The sequence below is a fragment of the Trachypithecus francoisi genome, unplaced genomic scaffold (assembly GCF_009764315.1).
Source record: "Trachypithecus francoisi isolate TF-2019V2 unplaced genomic scaffold, Tfra_2.0 Lachesis_group15, whole genome shotgun sequence".
In the NCBI taxonomy this organism is placed as follows: domain Eukaryota; kingdom Metazoa; phylum Chordata; class Mammalia; order Primates; family Cercopithecidae; genus Trachypithecus; species Trachypithecus francoisi.
In genome coordinates, this window is record NW_022681460.1 from 11197629 (window position 1) to 11215401 (window position 17773).

At 46.3% G+C, this 17773-nt stretch overlaps 1 protein-coding gene and 1 long non-coding RNA gene across 10 annotated transcripts in view; one reads left to right on the forward strand and one right to left on the reverse strand.

Moving 5' to 3' along the window:
* The window catches only part of LOC117096938, a 130012-nt gene that overhangs the window by 81490 nt on the left and 30749 nt on the right, over positions 1 to 17773 (forward strand). The gene's annotated exons all lie outside the window — the stretch shown is intronic.
* TRAF3IP2 (TRAF3 interacting protein 2) overlaps positions 3737 to 17773 on the reverse strand; it is a 49088-nt gene continuing 35051 nt past the window's right edge. For 3 of the 6 annotated variants that reach the window (XM_033234310.1, XM_033234309.1, XM_033234312.1), the window contains 4 exons: positions 12859 to 12927; positions 11643 to 11759; positions 8091 to 8165; positions 3737 to 4343 (listed from right to left, as the gene is read on the reverse strand). In XM_033234310.1, coding sequence (XP_033090201.1) covers positions 4197 to 4343; positions 8091 to 8165; positions 11643 to 11759; positions 12859 to 12927 — 408 coding nt within the window. In that variant the 3' untranslated portion in view covers positions 3737 to 4196. Of the gene's footprint in view, positions 4344 to 8090; positions 8166 to 11642; positions 11760 to 12036; positions 12296 to 12347; positions 12801 to 12858; positions 12928 to 17773 lie in introns of those variants that run through there. The other 3 variants (XM_033234314.1, XM_033234313.1, XM_033234311.1) reach the window with 3 other exon arrangements.

The following is a 17773-nucleotide window of genomic DNA, read 5'->3' on the forward strand; positions in this document are numbered from 1 at the left end:
GGTGACAATGGGGTGTTTGGCAAAGTGGATGAGGTAGTTGACGAAGCAGCTGGGGTAAAGAAAAATGCTCTTGGCAAAACATCACGAAACTAGGGTGGAATGTTCAAAATGGAGAACTTGCATCCCTTGCTGAGATGACTCCGAGAAAAATTCTGTCTTTAAAGGGGTGATTTATTTAACAGGAAACAAAGAAAACGGTATCAACAGCAATAATTTTTCTGAGCACTGAGCTGAGAAACAGCTAGTCTAAGAGCTATTCGTAGCTATGATTGTAGCCATGTACTGAGACCTCTTTGAACAATCTAGAAGTCAAAATAGATTTGAAACCAGTCACTAAAATTAAAAATTACATTTAAAATTCTAAATTAGTCATTAAATATTAAATAAGAACCTAACCTTTCATTCCACAAACCCACCCCTCCTATCAGTGTAGGTCTGAATAAAGCCTTGGGGCTAAGAGGTTATTTTTACTAAGTCAGCCCTACCCCACTTCCACCCCAAAAAGTATCTAAAGATGAATGCCTGAGGACCAGCATAACATCTAAATCAACCAAGTGTTAATCTTACTGTCAGTGCTCTCAAATAGTTGTTACAATTCCTTTGATGGGCCGGGCGCAGTGGCTCACGCCTGTAATCCCAGCACTTTGGGAGACCGAGGCAGGCGGATCACGAGCTCAGGAGATCGAGACCATCCTGGCTAACACGGTGAAACCCCGCCTCTGCTAAAAATACAGACAAATTAGCTGGGCGTGGTGGCAGGCGCCTGTAGTCCCAGCTACTCGAGAGGCTGAGGCAGGAGAATCACTTGAACCCAGGAGGCGGAGGTTGCAGTGAGCTGTGATTGTGCCACTGCACTCCAGCCTGGGTGACAGAGTGAGACTCCATCTCAAAAAAAAAAAAAAAAAAAAGTGCTTTGATGTTGGTGGTCATTGGATCTCATAGAAATTTCAGGGGCCAAGCTTTCATCACCTGGCCAAGTGCGTGTGTGTGTATGTGTGTGTGTCTGTGTGTCTGTGTGTACTTTTTGTTTGTTTTTTTGCTACCGGTGCTACCAGCTGTAACACTTTAATGACTCTTTGTGGAACACCAGGGACCACTGTTCATCAACCTCCTGGGGTAGGAAGAGTGGAAGGAATGAGTGGCTCAGAGCTTAGGACAGGTCTCTGAAGGGAGGAAGGGTTAATAACATCACATTACTAAATCTTTGCAGACTAGAAACATTTCAGAGTAATTGCTGATGTCATTTTATTTACAAATGTGTGTCGAATCCTTAATGATGGTGTCACCTCAGACTACAAAAGATAATGAAAAAAGAGAAAGAAGACTTGGAATTTGTGTTTGGGGTGTTTTCCAGGTTATCCAAATAAGAAAGTCAGTTCTACCCAGTCTCAACACTACGGAACTTATGTTACATGTCATAAAGTCTTACAAATGAGTACTTATGTTATGCTAGTTTTTCTTCTCTTTTCCTATTAAAGAACAAAGACATTCGTCTCGCCCAGTAGACATCTAAGTTATAAAGTAAATGAAACTATTGTTCTTTGCAATGCATTAGCAATGTTTCTTATTTATAGTTGACAAGTATTTGTCCTTTCCCTGCGCTGACATGTAAGAGTTGGACTGGGCTGGGTGTAGCGGCTCCCGTCTGTAATCCCAGCACTTTGGGAGGCTGAGACAGGTGAATCACGTGAGCCCAGGAGTTCGAGGCTAGCCTGGACAACATGGTAAAACCCTGTCTCTACAAAAAATATAAAACTTAACCAAGCATGTTGGTGCACACCTATAGTCCCAGCTACTTGGGAAGCTGAAGTAGGAAGATCACCTGAGCCCAGCAAGGTCAAAGCTTCAGTGAGCTGAGACTGTGTCACTGCACTGCAGCCTGGGAAAGAGTGAGACCCTGTCTCAAAAAAAAAAGAAAAAGAAAAGGTGGACTGTCTTATAGCACAAGTGAGCCTTGTTTAAGAGGCTAGTAGATAAAGAAGGGGAAGCAGCAGCTTTCAGCCCCAAAAAGTCTTCACTGGGTTAGTAGCTTGGGCCATAATTAAACCCATCCCACCTTTATAGTTTGTGTAGATTTGATACATGTATACATATTTTATATATGGATATGTATATGTGTTCTTTTTCTGGAGACCAGATAAACAAGATACATAGATACAGATAGATATCCAAAATTATCAACCCGAGGGTACTGTTGAAGATTTATTTATTTATTTATTTATTTATTTTATTTATTTATTTTGAGACGGAGTCTCACTCTGTCACCCAGGCTGGAGTGCAGCGGCATGCTCTCGGCTCACTGCAAGCTCCGCCTCCCGGGTTCACACCATTCTTCTGTCTCAGCCTCCCCAGTAGCCGGGACTACAGGCGCCCGCCACCATGCCCAGCTAATTTTTTTGTATTTTTAGTAGAGACGGGGTTTCACCATGTTAGCCAGGATGGTCTTGATCTCCTGACCTTGTGATCCACCTGCCTGGGCCTCCCAAAGTGCTGGGATTACAGGCTTGAGCCACCGCGCCCGGCCGAGAAGATATTTTTTAAAAGAGGAATATGTTGGCTGGGCATGGTGTCTCACACCTATAATCCCAGCACTTTGGGAGGCCGAGGCGGGCGGATCACAAGGTCAGGAGTTCGAGACCAGTCTGGCCAATATGAAACCTCGTCTCTACTAAAAATACAAAAATTAGCCGGGCATGGTGGCAGGCACCTGTAGGCCCAGCTACTCGGGAGGTTGAGGCAGAAGAATCACTTGAACCCAGGAGGCACAGGTTGCAGTGAGCCGAAATTGCACCCCTGCACTCCAGCTTGAACGACAGAGCGAGACTGTCTCAAAAAAAAAAGAAGAGGAAAATGTCTCTGTTAAGAAAATGTAAATTTATCCTCTGAAAGACATAATTATGAAAATGAAAACTCAGTCACGCCTCAAAAGAATATTTAGAATTTAGACTTCAAATCTTTTAGAGTGATTAGAGATGCTTTTGTCCACGTCATTTTATAAATGAATCCCTGGAATCTAAGAAAAGTGAAAGGACTTGCTAAAGGTCACACAGCTAATTGGTGGTAGAACCAAAATTAGAACACAGACTATAATTCTAGCCTACATCCCCCGTCACTTCATACACATATGCAAATATTTTTACCTATGTAGTCAGATCTGAGAACCGTAATCATACTATTTAGAATCATGGTTATATGCTATATAAAGTTGTTTTGTTAAAAATGGGTGTTTTTGTTTGTTTGTTTGTTTGAGATGGAGTCTCGCTCTGTCTCCCAAGCTAGAGTGCAGTGGCATGATCTCGGCTCACTGCAACCTCTGCCTCCCAGGTTCAAGCTATTCTCCTGCCTCAGCCTCCCAAGTAGCTGGGATTACAGGTGCACACCATCATGCCCAGCTAACTTTTTTGGATTTTTAGCAGAGATGGGGTTTCAACATGGTGGCCAGGCTGGTCTCAAACTCCTGACCTCAAATCATCCGCCTGCCTCAGCTTCCCAAAGTGTTGGGATTACAGGTGTGAGCCACTGCGCCCAGCCTAAACATCTTTATTGCAAGAATAAAGCGTCCATGATTATAGTTCAAAAGGGTTGTTTAACTAGCTGGCTTTAATCCTTTAACACAGAGTGGTCTGTTATATTGATCTAATATTATATCTAAGCAGCTTTGTTGATGTCCCTGGAAGCAACCATATCATTATAAATTATATGTATCTATCTCCTTTGAGATAAGCAAAACATAATCTTACAAAAGAGTTAACATTTTATTATTTGTACATGAATCAGTTTGGTCTGAGGATACACAAGCATCTGGCTAACTCATAAAAGTAGCCTGAAGTGACAGGAGAGTGTTGTAGTCATTTCCATTGGCTGCCACATCCCTTGCATTATCTACTTGCTAAGCACTGAGCAGCCCAGAATGGACACATCAAACTGTCAGGAGGAACATGTGGGACCCTGGCACCTGCAATGGGTTTTTTAAAAGCAGAGAATGCAGAGCAGCCGCAGACTCTACTTCAAAGCCAGGGTGTGTGGAGGTCTCCGGGGAAGAACTCTGCACAGCAGATTTCCTGGGGGCCAGAGGGCCTCTCGGGGAGGGACAGATTAAAAACCAGCCAGGAGTGCTACCGACCAGCCTCAGCTGGAATGCTGTCAGAACAGGGCCCCAACATGGCCTAGCCTGGGTGATCTGGGGATGAACCGTGTCACAAGGGAACCACCTGAAGGGTGGGCAGAGGCCCGCGTGGAGGAGCCACGTACTCTTCCTCTCTCAGCAGCCGCAGCAGGATGTTTTTTTTATTCTTGGGCCAGCTGTAGACGTGAGTGTTCTGAAGCCAGGTGGGCACATGCTCCTATGGGAGACAGAATGACAGGAGCAAAGGTCATTAGAGAAAAACCTGGACTCCAGATCCCAGGCTCAGTTCCCAAATACTGCTGGCTCTCCCTACATGGGCGTTTCCTACCAAACTATCCTGGGAGTTGTGCTGTTTTGCTTTTGGAAAGGTTTAGCATGTGAAATGTTCTTGGCTCCGGGTACAAGCTGTATATCTCATTATGAAAACCACATGTGCACAGCATTTTCTGTCCGTCTCCCAGGCTACCTACCCTTTGCATTTCAACGTGCTTTTCACCACCCTCACATAAAAGGGGTAGGACAGAGGTCACACAGAGTGATGTGAATTCCCCTGTGACTTCAGAAGAAGTATGCCAGGGCTGTAGGCTTAAATCAATTAATTGCCCTTTCACTCCAGCCCCAGGTCTGGCCTGCAGTAGAGGGAGCCCATCAGACCTCAGTGATCAGGCAGAGGCAGAAACTGTGAGCCAGGGATCCTGGGGGTGCAGTGTCAGACTGCCCCCATGGCATGGATATTCTGGTGGGGAGAGGCACATCATAAGTAAAATGGATAGTGTGTTCAACGGTGACGCATGCTGTGGAGAAGAATTAAACAAGAAAGGGGACAGGGAGTGCTGGGCCAAGGGTGAAAGCTTTGCAGTTTTAAATAGGGTGCTTAGGAGAGGTCTCACTGAGAAAACGAGCAAAGACCTAAAAGAGTGGAAGAAGCAAGCTCTGTGGTTGTCTGGGTCCAGGCAGCTAGAAGAGCCAGCGCGAAGGACCTGTGGAGGAGTGTGGTGGGCCTGGTCACAAGCAACAAGGCTACGGTGAGTAGAGCAGAGTGAGTAGGTGCGGAGGAAGTAGAAGGGGCTGTATCGGATAGCGCCCTGTAGGCCTCGGTAAGGCCTTTGCTTTTGAGTCTAACTCCCAGGGACTATAGGGCGGGACTCCTCTAGGTACTTAGGATGTGCTTAGAAGCAGCACCTGCTGCATGGCAGGCATCATGCTGAGTACTGAGGATGCCCAAATGAAAAGGACGCAGGGACTGCCTTGAGGACTTCAAATCTTAGGATGAAAGCAAAATGTCAACAAACGATTTTCTAGTCAATAGTGTACCAAGGGGACAGGTGGTGAGAGCGGCCTGTGCTGAGCTCAGGCAATATGGGCATTCTCTGAAGGACATTTAAAAATAATAACAATACCAATGAAAATTTGGTCTATTTTTTATACCACCATGCTCCAATAATTCTAAACAATTATTCCCAGTACCCTCAACCCAAACGCATACCATTGATCCAAGGTGCTAGAATTAAGTGCTCTTAAGAAAAGGACAGGCCGGGCGCGCTGGCTCAAGCCTGTAATCCCAGCACTTTGGGAGGCCGAGACGGGCGGATCACGAGGTCAGGAGATCGAGACCATCCTGGCTAACACGGTGAAACCCCGTCTCTACTAAAAAATACAAAAAAACTAGCTGGGCGATTTGGCAGGCGCCTGTAGTCCCAGCTACTCGGGAGGCTGAGGCAGGAGAATGGCGTGAACCCAGGAGGCGGAGCTTGCAGTGAGCTGAGATCCGGCCACTGCACTCCAGCCTGGGCGCGAGACTCCGTCTCAGAAAAAAAAAAAAAAAAGAAAAAGAAAAGGACAATGAAATATATCGGCATGGAGGTAAAGAGGTGTCAGGGCAGGGCGCAGTGGCTCACGCCTGTAATCCCAGCACTTCGGAGGCTAAAGGAAAGCAGATTACCTGAGATCAGGAGTTCAAGACCAGCCTGGCCAACATGGTGAAACCCTGTCTCTACTAAACATACAAAAATTAGCCAGGCATGGTGGCGAGCGCCTATAACCCCAGCTACTTGGGAGGCTGAGGCAGGAGAATTGCTTGAACCTGGGAGGTGGAGGTTGCAGTGAGCCAATATTGCACCATTGCACTCCAGCCTGGGTGACAGAGCAAGACCCTTTCTCAAAAAAAAAAAAAGAAAGAAAGAAAGAAGCACTTTGGGAGGCCTAGCCGGGTGGATCATGACGTCAAGAGAACGAGACCATCCTGTCCAACATGGTGAAACCCCGTCTCCACGAAAAACACAAAAATTAGCTGGGCGTAGTGGCATGTCCCTGTAGTCCCAGCTACTTGGGAGGCTGTGAGAGGAGAATCGCTTGAATCTGGGAGGCGGAGGTTGCAGTGAGCCAAGATCACACCACTGCACTCCAGCCTGAGGACAGAGCAAGACCCCATCTCAAAACAAACAAACAAACAAACAAACAAGCAAAAGAGGTGTTGGGGAGGCTAGAGAGATTAGGTGATATAAGGGTAAGTAAGAGTTCACTAGGCCGGCGAGTTAGGGAAGAGCATTGCAAGCAGATGGAACAGAAAAGGCAAAGGCACAGAGATACAAAAGAACACAGTATGTGTGAGAGCATGCTGAAGTGGTCCAGGGTGACCAGAGCACAGAGCATCTACAGAGAATGATGAGAGAAATCTACGCAAGGGGACACAGTCCTCTTCTGAGAGGTCTCATAGCTCATAAGAAAGGCGGATATGATCTTGTAGTCAATGGGAAAACAGCACACAATTTTTAAGCTACCAAGAAACAGATCAGACCTACAGTTTGGATGTTCGTCTTTGATGGCAGAGCAGAGGGTGGCTAGCACAAGGTCAAAGTGGAGATGAGACCAGTAAGGAGACTCAGGTAAGTGAGAGCAGTGAAACTCTGGGCAAAGGCAGCGCAGGGAGGATAGAAAGGTGTGCCATTGTACAGGCTGTGCATCATGCAGCCTGAGTGTCCCATTCCCATAAACTGGAGCCTCCCTCATCCAGGGCAGAGGTGTCAGTGCAGTCTTGGTATCTGAGGATCCCTCCAGGGTGAAACAGGGTCTGAGTTGATGGTGCTGTGGTCTGATTCTCAGCATGTTTACTCCACCGCCGCCTTCCCTTTGCCAAACCTGGAATGTGGCCTCAGATGGTTTTGCCCCCATTCTCCAAACTTACTGGCAGACTCTTCTGGTGTGAAAAGCCTCATATGAATCACAGCAAAGTTCACTCTGGTAACTGTAGATTTAATTCCTGTAATCATTAGCTTTGAGAGCTGAACTATGTGCAGTGAAATGCCTCCCTGGAACAGCCAGCAAAAACCATACACATCTTAACTTTTATGTACAAGAGATAAGAAGTATCACATGAACCTTCTCTTTTTCTCTCTTGAGTTAAAATAGAAACTTTGTGTGCAATGGTTCTTTGAACAGTTAGGACAACAGCGATCCTATCAGATAGCTTTAAAACCTTTCAGATTCATGCTGCTGAACTGAGTGGTACAACTTGTTGAACTTTCTGGTAACATTGTTATCTTTAAGGATTGATAAAGAATCGAGGGCAGACACGGTGGATCACGCCTGTAATCCCAGCACTTTGGGAGGCTGAGGCAGGCAGATCACCTGAGGTCAGGAGTTCAAGACCAGCCTGGCTAACATGGTGAAACCTCATCTCTACTAAAAATACAAAAATTAGCCAGGCGTGATGGCGGGGACCTGTAATCCCAGCTACTTGGGAAGCTGAAGCAGGAGGATCACTTGAACCCAGGAGGCAGAGGTTGCAGTGAGTCAAGGTTGTGCCATTGCACTCCAGGCTGGGCAACACAGCGAGACTCCATATCAAAAAGAGAAAAAAGAAAAGAAAGAAAAAAAGAATGGACAAGGTTTTCCACTTAAAATCCCAGATGGCAAAGCAAACCAAAGATTGAATTATGAGGATTTTGTTTCTTTGTTTGCTTACCTTCTTAGCATTTGGGAAGAGCACAGGGATGAATCTGAAATTCATGCTTCCTTGTTTTATGAACTCAATCTGCATCTGAAACCAAACAAATGTAAAGGTTTAATTTCAGGAATGAGGATGAGGAGTTAATGGTACCCATAATCACGCACGTCCCATGGCATTTTTCTTCTGATTCCATACTTGAGTGCCACACACTTAGCATTTTAAGGCCTCCCCATTACACATCTATTCCATTCACTCGTCAGTTGATTATTGGTGGCCTATTAGAAGTCACATTCTATGTCAGACTTTGGGTTTTAAGGATTAGGATACACCTTCCAGGGTATGCTGGAACTGGCTTGCAGCAGCTCACAAAAGCTGGTTGTGTGCCTCTTTTCCTAATTCTGTGTTCAGTGACTTTACACTGATAGCCTGAAAGTGGCGATGGTATTGGAGAGTATTTATACCATGGAAATAGGTAAGTGCTATAAATCAGGAGAGCCAGCTGAGCAGAACACCACAGATACAGTCCCTATCTTCACAAAGCCAGCAGTCTAGTGGGCAGGCAGAAAGGGAAATGACCAACCAGAGTGCAGGGTGAAAAGTATGAACAACTGCTCTGGAAGCCCAGAGCGGGGGCCATCCATTCCACATCGGAGACTGGAAGGACAGTTACAAAAGAGGGTTCCTTTGGGCACTGAAAGAAAAGATTTTGGTCAAATCGGGAAAATAGAGGCAAGGGGAAGGACCTTCATAGCAGAAGCAACAGCATGAGCAAATGTCTGGAGGTGTGAAAGTGTGTTGATGTGGTTGGGACCAGCTACTAATGCACTGTGGCTAGAGCACAAGATGGGCTTGGCAGAGAGGGGCTGTCAATTGTGAAGAGCTCCGTCTGCCAGGCTTTAGGTTCCTCACACCAGTTCCAGTATGCTCTGACGCTGCGGTAGCCCAAGAAGATTTAGCTACCAAGAGCTCTCTCAAAAATCAGAATTTTCAATAGGAGTTAGAGTCTTCCAAATCCTGTGACCAGCACAAAGCTTTCGGTCATCTGATGAGAAGGAGACGAGGAATTATGTGTTTCCAACCATTTCATCTTCCAATTCATTTTTATAACTGAGAAGTTTTCTTTGTGCATGGAAATAACAGAACAGAGAAGAAAGTGACAGTGGTGATGGCCATTATTGAAATCACCATAGAAACCCCTCATAAACACACACTCTCACATGCTCGCATACACAAACACACACACACGATCACACAACACACACAAATCCTCCACAGGGTGTTTTCTCGGAATCACCTCTCTCCAAAAACCAGACGATAACACCAAGAACATGTTTTAAAATGACCCAAGTACTGTGCAGCTAGAAGCACCCAGCACTCCAGCACCAAGTGCACATGAAAGGAAGGGGATGGGGTACATAAGTGAGTTACAAGTGAAGCGCTGAGTTTTGTCTGACTTCTAGGACTCCGTATACTGTGAAGGACTCCGTATACTGTGAAGGACTCCGTATACTGTGAAGGACTCAGTATACTGTGAAGTTTGGCTTGTGCACTAGGCTGCCCAGCCTGTGGAGGTGCCAGCCAGCAGCAGTGCATTTTTATTTTCTCTCATCCTTCCAGATACTGAGCTTCTGTAAACTAATTCACTCTGTGATGCAGTTACTCATCAGTACCTCTGCACTACCTCTGTCATGGCCAAGTGCTTATTGTTCCAGGGTTTTCTGTTGCCTAGAGGGGTCCAGGAAGTCAGCCCGGCAGGCAGGAAGGCACTTCTGTATCTGACCTCTTCGACCCCTTCTGTGATGAGTAAGGGCCCAAGACATTGTGGCCCAAGAAACCAAGTTTGGAGACAGTCTGGTTCCAGTTGGTACAGTCAGACAAGCTCTGAGGCCAAGCTGTGTATTACTGCCTGGCTACACCACACACCCACAGAGCTAGACAGGTTTCCTTAGGAACTGGCTGAGGCCTCGAGCCCTTCCCACACACCAGCTGTCAGCTTCTGGGACTGGCAGGTTCCTAGAGATGCAGACAGGACATCAGGTGCTCTGAAGCCATGCAGTCGTGCATCAGACAACCAAGGGCCGGCAGCACCCAGAGCCAGCCATGACCTTTTAAGGCAGTTTACTCCCAGAAATGATACCTTTCCAGAGCACTGTACAAGGGCTGTGAGACTGGTTGAGACCAGAAGAGGAGGGAGCCTTATCTCCTGACTCCCTCGCCTCCCTTTTTAACCTCATCACCTTGCCTCGGCTCTTCCTTCGGCTTGGGTATGAGCTCACATGAGTGGTCTGCACTTGGTGGAAAGGAAGACAGAGACCGTGAAGACTCAGATGGGAACACCCACCCTGCTCCTTTCCCACGCTGCTGACCCACAGGACAGACCTGGGACCTATGTCTGCTTCCTCTGAGATAAAGCTGTGTGCCCCGAGACACCTGACTGTGTCCTCCCCATCTTCCCATCTTAGTGACACTCTATGCCCATTCCAGGTGCCTTCCGCCTCATGGAGTGTTAGAGCTGAAATGGAGCTTATCAGTTCTAGTCCAGTGATTTTCCAAGCCTTTTAAAATCTCAGAATCCTTGGTCAACTAACAAGCCTGAGAGAAGTATGAACCAGCTCTGGCTGAGGTGGGGGTGGGAGGCACAGACCCAGCCCCTCCTCCAGCACATATGGACACCCATTGGGAACTCCACAGGACAGCCTGAAAATCACAAGTGTAGCAATGTATCCTAGTCAAGCAGAAACTGTCTCCACAGCGTCTCTATAATCACGGGGAGCAGGAGGAGTGGTAGCCCATAAAACAGCCAGTTCCAAAGCTGGGTGATTGTTTCGGTCAGAATGTTCTAGTTTGATCCCATGCTGAGCAAGGTGAATATCATAAATGTCTCCCACTGATTTGAATATAACCAGGCCCCATAGTTCCCACCTGTCATGAGCTAAGAACACTCCCTTCCCTTGTCTGAGCACCTGATATGCACCAGATATTTTGAAAACATGATTTCATTTCATCTTCACGATAACCTGTAAGTATTAGCAACCCATTTTGTGAATAGGGACATTGAGGCACGAAGAGTTTAAGCAGTACAGCCATGATCACACAGCCTGTACGTGAGGAAGCCAACTTGAACCAGGCCCATGTGATGCAACAGCAGGTGTCCCTTTCACTACGCCACCTGTCTTTCTGAAAAGGTAGAGCACAGAACATGATACAGCTGCAGGAGCCAGCCCTCCTCACTGCCCTGTCTCCCGCCTCCTAGGACTTCATAGTTGCTGGTAAACAGCTAAGCCAGCAGAGCACATCTTTCCAGAATCTTATATCCTAGAGATCACAGATTGCGCTCCCCTTGCAACTGATAGGAACAACTGAGTCCCAGAGGTGCAGTGCCTTGCCCACAGTCCCTAAGGTAGATGGAGCCAGAAACAACAGTCCCTCTCCTGACACTGCAGGCCTGGTGCTCTTCACCCAGCATCATGCTGCCTTCAGTTGGTCTCTGGGGAAGAATGGGACTTCCCTGGACAAGGTATCCATCCCCAGGGGACAGTGAGGTGCTGTGATCCCCTCCTCACTCACCATTCGATGAATGTACTTAGTATGTAAGCCATGCTCATCCTCGTCCAGCTGCGACTCAGCACCTTCCACATCCTGTTTGTATTTGGGGCTGATTGCTACGATTATCATCACGGTCTTCTGTTAATGAGAGGGAGAAAGGCATGTTTATGGAAGTGTAAAGTGTGGTCCGTTTGGTGAAGGCAGGCTGGAAACTGGCCAGGAAGACTGCGGGCATTCTCTGACACACCGGGGATAGAGGGCCAGGCTCATCCTCCATAGAAAGAGAAGCACTGGCCCCCACCCAGGCAGACTCTTGTCTCTGCTTCTCCCTCCGTCTCCAGCCCAGCCCCACCTCGAACATGCAGAGCAAATCGTTCAGAGAGGGGCTCTCCCAAAGAAATGTGCTTTTGCCTACCACTGTCCACAGCCATCATTAATGAACCTCTAATGAAAGCCTGAATCACGGAGTCTGCATCGTGGCAAAAAGGCACTGCAGCACCAACGGTGAGCAGCACCCTTCCTCCCCTCAGCTGCTTCTGAGCTGCCAGTCACTGCACTCTTGACTGCCCTGTCTTCTGCGTGTACACATTAGCACAGTCGGTAGGAACAGACCGTTCAGCACAAAGCAAACATCAGGCTGCAGACAAAAGGAAAAGTGCAAAACCCCAGCCTGCTGAGACTCCCGTCCCCCACCAGCTCCCTCCGAAAGAAGCAGCCGACACGGACACGCTGGCAGCAATCAATTTCGATCTTGTTAAAGCACAACGGGTCCCAGTGGCCGGTATAGATTCTGTCAGTGGAGAACAATCACGGGGCTGCGCGTGGGCACCCCAGGGGTGGTGTGCTGTGCAGCCTGCGAGGCTGCCTGGGAAACCTCTTCAGCCCAGTTCTACAAAACACTTGGGGTGGCCTCAGATGAAATTGAATTCTGCTGCTCTCTCCCCACTCTCCGCCTTCATTTCCTTCTTTCCTATTCTCGTCAAAATATTGTTTCCTCTGATTGTTATCAACCACCTGTGTCTGGTTTGACGGTTATTTCCTGCCTGTGCATGTCCAAGAGGGCGACCCCATCCTTCCTTTCCAAGTCTCTGCACAGCTTCCAACAAGGGAGGCTTTGTTGGGGCTTTCTCAGCTTCAGACTTAGGTGGGTATGCCAGGGTTTCTTTCATAAAACAACTTCGTAAGCTCGTTGTCTTTCTCACCAGAAAACAACCTCTGATTTTTGGAATGTACTTACATCCCTAAGGTAGCGCTCCATCCATTTAATGATATCAATGCCTCGGATTCTATCCTCAAATATGTCAATCTGCAAGAAAAAGATGAGGGAGCTGGCCCTTACTGAGAGGTTCTCTCAAGATGCAGAGCAGAAGAAAACACGATACTATATACATTTCAAGCTCCAAAACTTAACTAATGCTTTTTGCCAGGAGGAGCACATAGGTCTAAAAAACAAAATATAATTTTCTGAAAATATTCCCTATTTCAACATTAGTAGGCATTTAAGTACTTAATATTATGTCCATAATTAGGATATTCTGATACACATCAAAATATATCTATGGCTACACAATAATCAGGTTTTTAAAAATCTGAGTGACACAGTATACCACTAAGTTGGATATAAGCCAGTAATATACATACATTATACATCTGTAATGTAGACATTTGAAGGGCAAACATAATTCTGGAACTTTTTTTTTTTTTTTTAATTTATTTATTTTTGAGACGGAGTCTCGCTCTGTCGCCCAGGCTGGACTGCAGTGGCCGGATCTCAGCTCACTGCAAGCTCTGCCTCCCGGGTTTACGCCATTCTCCTGCCTCAGCCTCCCGAGTAGCTGGGACTACAGGCGCCCGCCACCTCGCCCAGCTAGTTTTTTTGTATTTTTTTTAGTAGAGACGAGGTTTCACCGTGTTAGCCAGGATGGTCTCGATCTCCTGACCTCGTGATCCGCCTGTCTCGGCCTCCCAAAGTGCTGGGATTGCAGGCTTGAGCCACCGCGCCCAGCCAATTCTGGAACATTTTAATGGATGTGTGGCATACAAGTAACTGAGATGCAAGTGTGGTGCTTTACTTGCATTAGTGAGGTCATTATTATGGTATTATGTCCAGTTTCGATCTATATGTTTCAAAAGGATTGTATGAAACTTGGAGCTGAGCCAAGGAACAGTCACAAAAACAATTACTGAAATGGTAGGGAAGAGGTTTATGATGAAAGTCAGAAGTAGAACTCTTAGGCCTTGAAAAGGCTGATATTTACTATCAGTGTTCAAGTTTTTGAAGGGATATTTTAAAAGGAGAAAATCAGTTATTTTTTATTTTATAAGAAACCAAATAAGAAGGCCCTTCTTGGGCTCAGGCTTATACTGCAGCGTGTGTGTGTGTGTGTGTGTGTGTGTGTGTGTGTGTGTGTGTATTTACGAGGTGCTCTTGATGGGAAGAGGGATTATATACTGGAATGGGTGACTCAGGGAGAGTGTCCCTGGGGAGGGGTTATGTGATTCAGCTGCACTGCTCCCAGATTACTTGTCCTAAATGTCACTCCAGGCCAGGCACGGTGGCTCATGCCTGTATTCCCAGCACTTGGGAGGCTGTGGCAGGCAGATCACTTGAACCCAAGAGTTCCAGACCAGCCTAGGAAATAGGGTGAGACTCCATCTCTACAAAAAATACAAAAAAATTAGCTGGACATGGTGACATGAACCTGTAGTCCCAGCTACCCAGGAGGGTGAGGCAGGAAGATGGGTTAACCATGGGAGGTAGAGGCTGCAGTGAGCTGTGGCCATGCCACTGTATTCCAGCCTGAGCAAAAGAACAAGACCCTGTCTCAAAAATAAAAAATAAAAAGTAAATGTCATTCCACTGTTTAGGACTGATCAAGTCAAGTCCCAGCCCTTCAACAGGCTTTCTGTGCCATCCATGATCCAGCCTCGCCTCTCTTTTCCCCACATATCCTGTCTACTTTACTCCCCACATGGGTGTCCCCTGTATCCTAAAAGCAGAGCACAAGCTCCCCTGCTCTGTGAATCCTTCCCACAGGCCAATCTCCTCCTCTTCCTCACTTCACCTAACTCTACCCCATTGTGACCACTAATGATACTGGACAATGAACACATATGATAACATTCTTTTATTCAGGACATGTTTCATTTATGTCTGCTGTGTCTCTTCAACCTGATGCTAAGCTTCCTGTGGAAAGAGACTATGCCCTGTGTACGCCAAACTATCACATACGTAGAGTACAGAGTTCAGAATATGTGTCTTTACATGAAAAATGGAATGGCTGTTATTTTGGTTTAGATGACTCCTGTTTTCAAATGTGTGATGGCCAATGACTACTCTTGAGAACGCTCTTGTAGCTTTCTGTGACTGTGTCGCTAATCCATTGATATTATATGTGAGAGAAGCAATATAGTGTTAGGGTTGAGAAGAAATGGACAGCTTGGGTTCTATCTTGGCTTTGCCACTTCCCACCTGCATGACTTTGGAAATGTTACTAGAACTCGCTAAATTTTATCTTCACTTGTAATATGTGGTTAATAAACTGACTTCCTAGGGTGGTTGTGAGGACTTAAATGAGTTAACATGGAAAAGGTCTATCATAATGCCAGGCAGGAAATAAGCACTCAATAAATGGTGATCATTGGCCAGGCATGATGGCTCACACCTGGAATCCCAGCACTTTGGGAGGCTGAGGCGGGCAGATCACTTGAGGTTAGGAGTGTGAGACCAGCCTGGCCAATATGGTGAAACCCTGTCTCTACTAAAAATACAAAAAAAAAAAAAAATTAGCTGAGCTTGGTGGCAGGCGCCTGTAATCCCAGTTACGCAGGAGGCTGAGGCAGAAGAATTGCTTGAGCCTGGGAGGTAGAGGTTGCAGTGAGCTGAGATCATGCCACTGCACCCCAGCCTGGGTGACAGAGCAAGACCTCGTTTCAAAAAATTAAATAAATAAAAAATGGTGATTATTGTTATTATCCAAGCACTCTAAATTATTCCCAGCTACTGAGGTGGACATCCTGGGTAGTGCAATGAGCTGGATATCTTCCATTTGTTTCTCCAAGTCTCTCCCAAAGTTCATAGCTTCTGTCATGATCATTCCTCCACACAGCTACTATTATGGGCTGAATTGTGCTCCCAAAATTCCTATGTTGAAGCCCTATCTCCCAGTACCTCAGAATGTGACTGTATTTGGAGATAGGACCTTTAGAGAAGTAATTAGGGTAAAAAGAGGTGATATGTGTGGGCCCTAATCCAGTAAGACTGGTGTCCAGGGTTAGAACAGACATGTGTCCACACAGAGGACAGACCATGTGAGGACAGAAGGAGAAGACAGCCAGCTACCAGTCAAGGAGAAATGCCTCGGGATGAAATCAACCCGCTGAAACTTTGATCTTGGACTTCCAGCCTCCAGAACTGTGCGAAAATAAATTTCTATGCTTAAGCCATCCAGTCTGTAGTACTTTATGGGAATCCTAGCAAACTACTATAGCCATCCTCTTCACGTTCCAGTAAGAATTCCTCCTTTGCGTCTTTAGAACTAGGGGCAGTAACAACTCCCTGCTTTTGCTAGTGCCAGCATACTGCACTATCCCCAATAAAATTGGATTCTCTAAAACCTACCCAAAGCTTTGTAATAGACCCTTTATTACACTCTCCTTAAATTACTCATTAAGTGTTTCTTTCCACTAAGGGGATCTGGATGTTTTCATTAATAACTTAGCTGTCCAAGACCGGGCTCTGTGATTTCTACCACAAGTCTACATAGAGATGAGGGTCAGGGACAGATTTAAATTCTGCCTAAGCAGCCCCTGGTTGCTAAGATAAACAAACAAACAAAACCTAAGCTCTTCTCCAGGGGCAATCAGTATGTGCCTTTGGAAATGACAAAAAGTAATATCTTTTCTGAAATGTTGGCCTTATGTCTTATTATTTATTTATATTACAGACCTGGTCTTGCTATATGGCCCAGGCCAGCCTCCAACTCCTGGACTCAAGTGATCCTCCTACCTCTGCCTCCCAAGTAGCTGGGACTATAGGCGCACACCACCACACCCAGTGTAATTTGATTTTATGTCACAGTTGCCACAGTGCTTCCTTTTTTAATATTTTTTTTGGAGACAGAGTCTTGCTCTATCACCCAGGCTGGATTGGAGTGCAGTGGTGTGATCCCGGCTCACTGCAACTTCCGCCTCCCAGATTCAAGCAATTCTTGTGCCTCAGCCTCCCAAGTAGCTGGGACTACAGGTGCACACCACCATGCCAGCTTTTTTTTTTTTTTTTTTTTTTTTTGAGACAGAGCCTTGCTCTGTCACCCAGGCTGGAATGCAGTGACAAGATCTCAGCTCACTACAACCTTCACCTCCAGGATTCAAGCAATTCTCCTGCCTCCGCCTCCCAAGTAGCTGGGACTACAGGCGTGTGCCGCCACACTCGGCTAATTTTTTTGTATTTTTTGTAGACATAGAGTTTCACTATGTTGTCCAGGCTGGTCTTGAACTCCTGACCTCAGGTGCTCTGCCTGCCTCAGCCTTACAGAGTGCTAGTATTACAGGTGTGAGCCACTGCACCTGGCCATATTTTGTATTTTAGTAGAGATGGGGTTTCTCCATGTTGCCTAGGCTCGTCTCGAACTCCTGAGCTCAGGCAATTTGCCCGCCTTGGCCTCCCAAAGTGCTAGGATAACAGGCATGAGCCACACCTGGCCACTACAGTGCTTTCTTATACCAGAAATGAGTAAGGGAAATATTAGTCTCTATATAATTATGGAGTTGGATTGTATAAGTTGTATACTTTTTTAAAAAAAGAACTCTCATTTTCATTTTTTTTAAAAATTGTCTTGGCCGAGTGCGGTGGCTCACACCTGTATTCCCAGCACTTTAGGAGGCCGAGGCGGGCAGATCATGAGGTCAGGAGTTCGAGACCAGCCTGGCCAAGATAGTGAAACCCCATCTCTACTAAAAATAAAAAATAAAAAAATTTAAAAAAATTAGCTAGGCATGGTAGTGGGCACCTGTAATCCTAGCTACTTGGGAAGCTGAACCTGGGAGGCGGAGGTTGCAGTGAGCCAAGACTGCGCCACTGCACACCAGCAACAGTTCGAGACTCTGTCTCAAAAAGAAAAAAACATTATCTTATAGAATAAAGAACACTT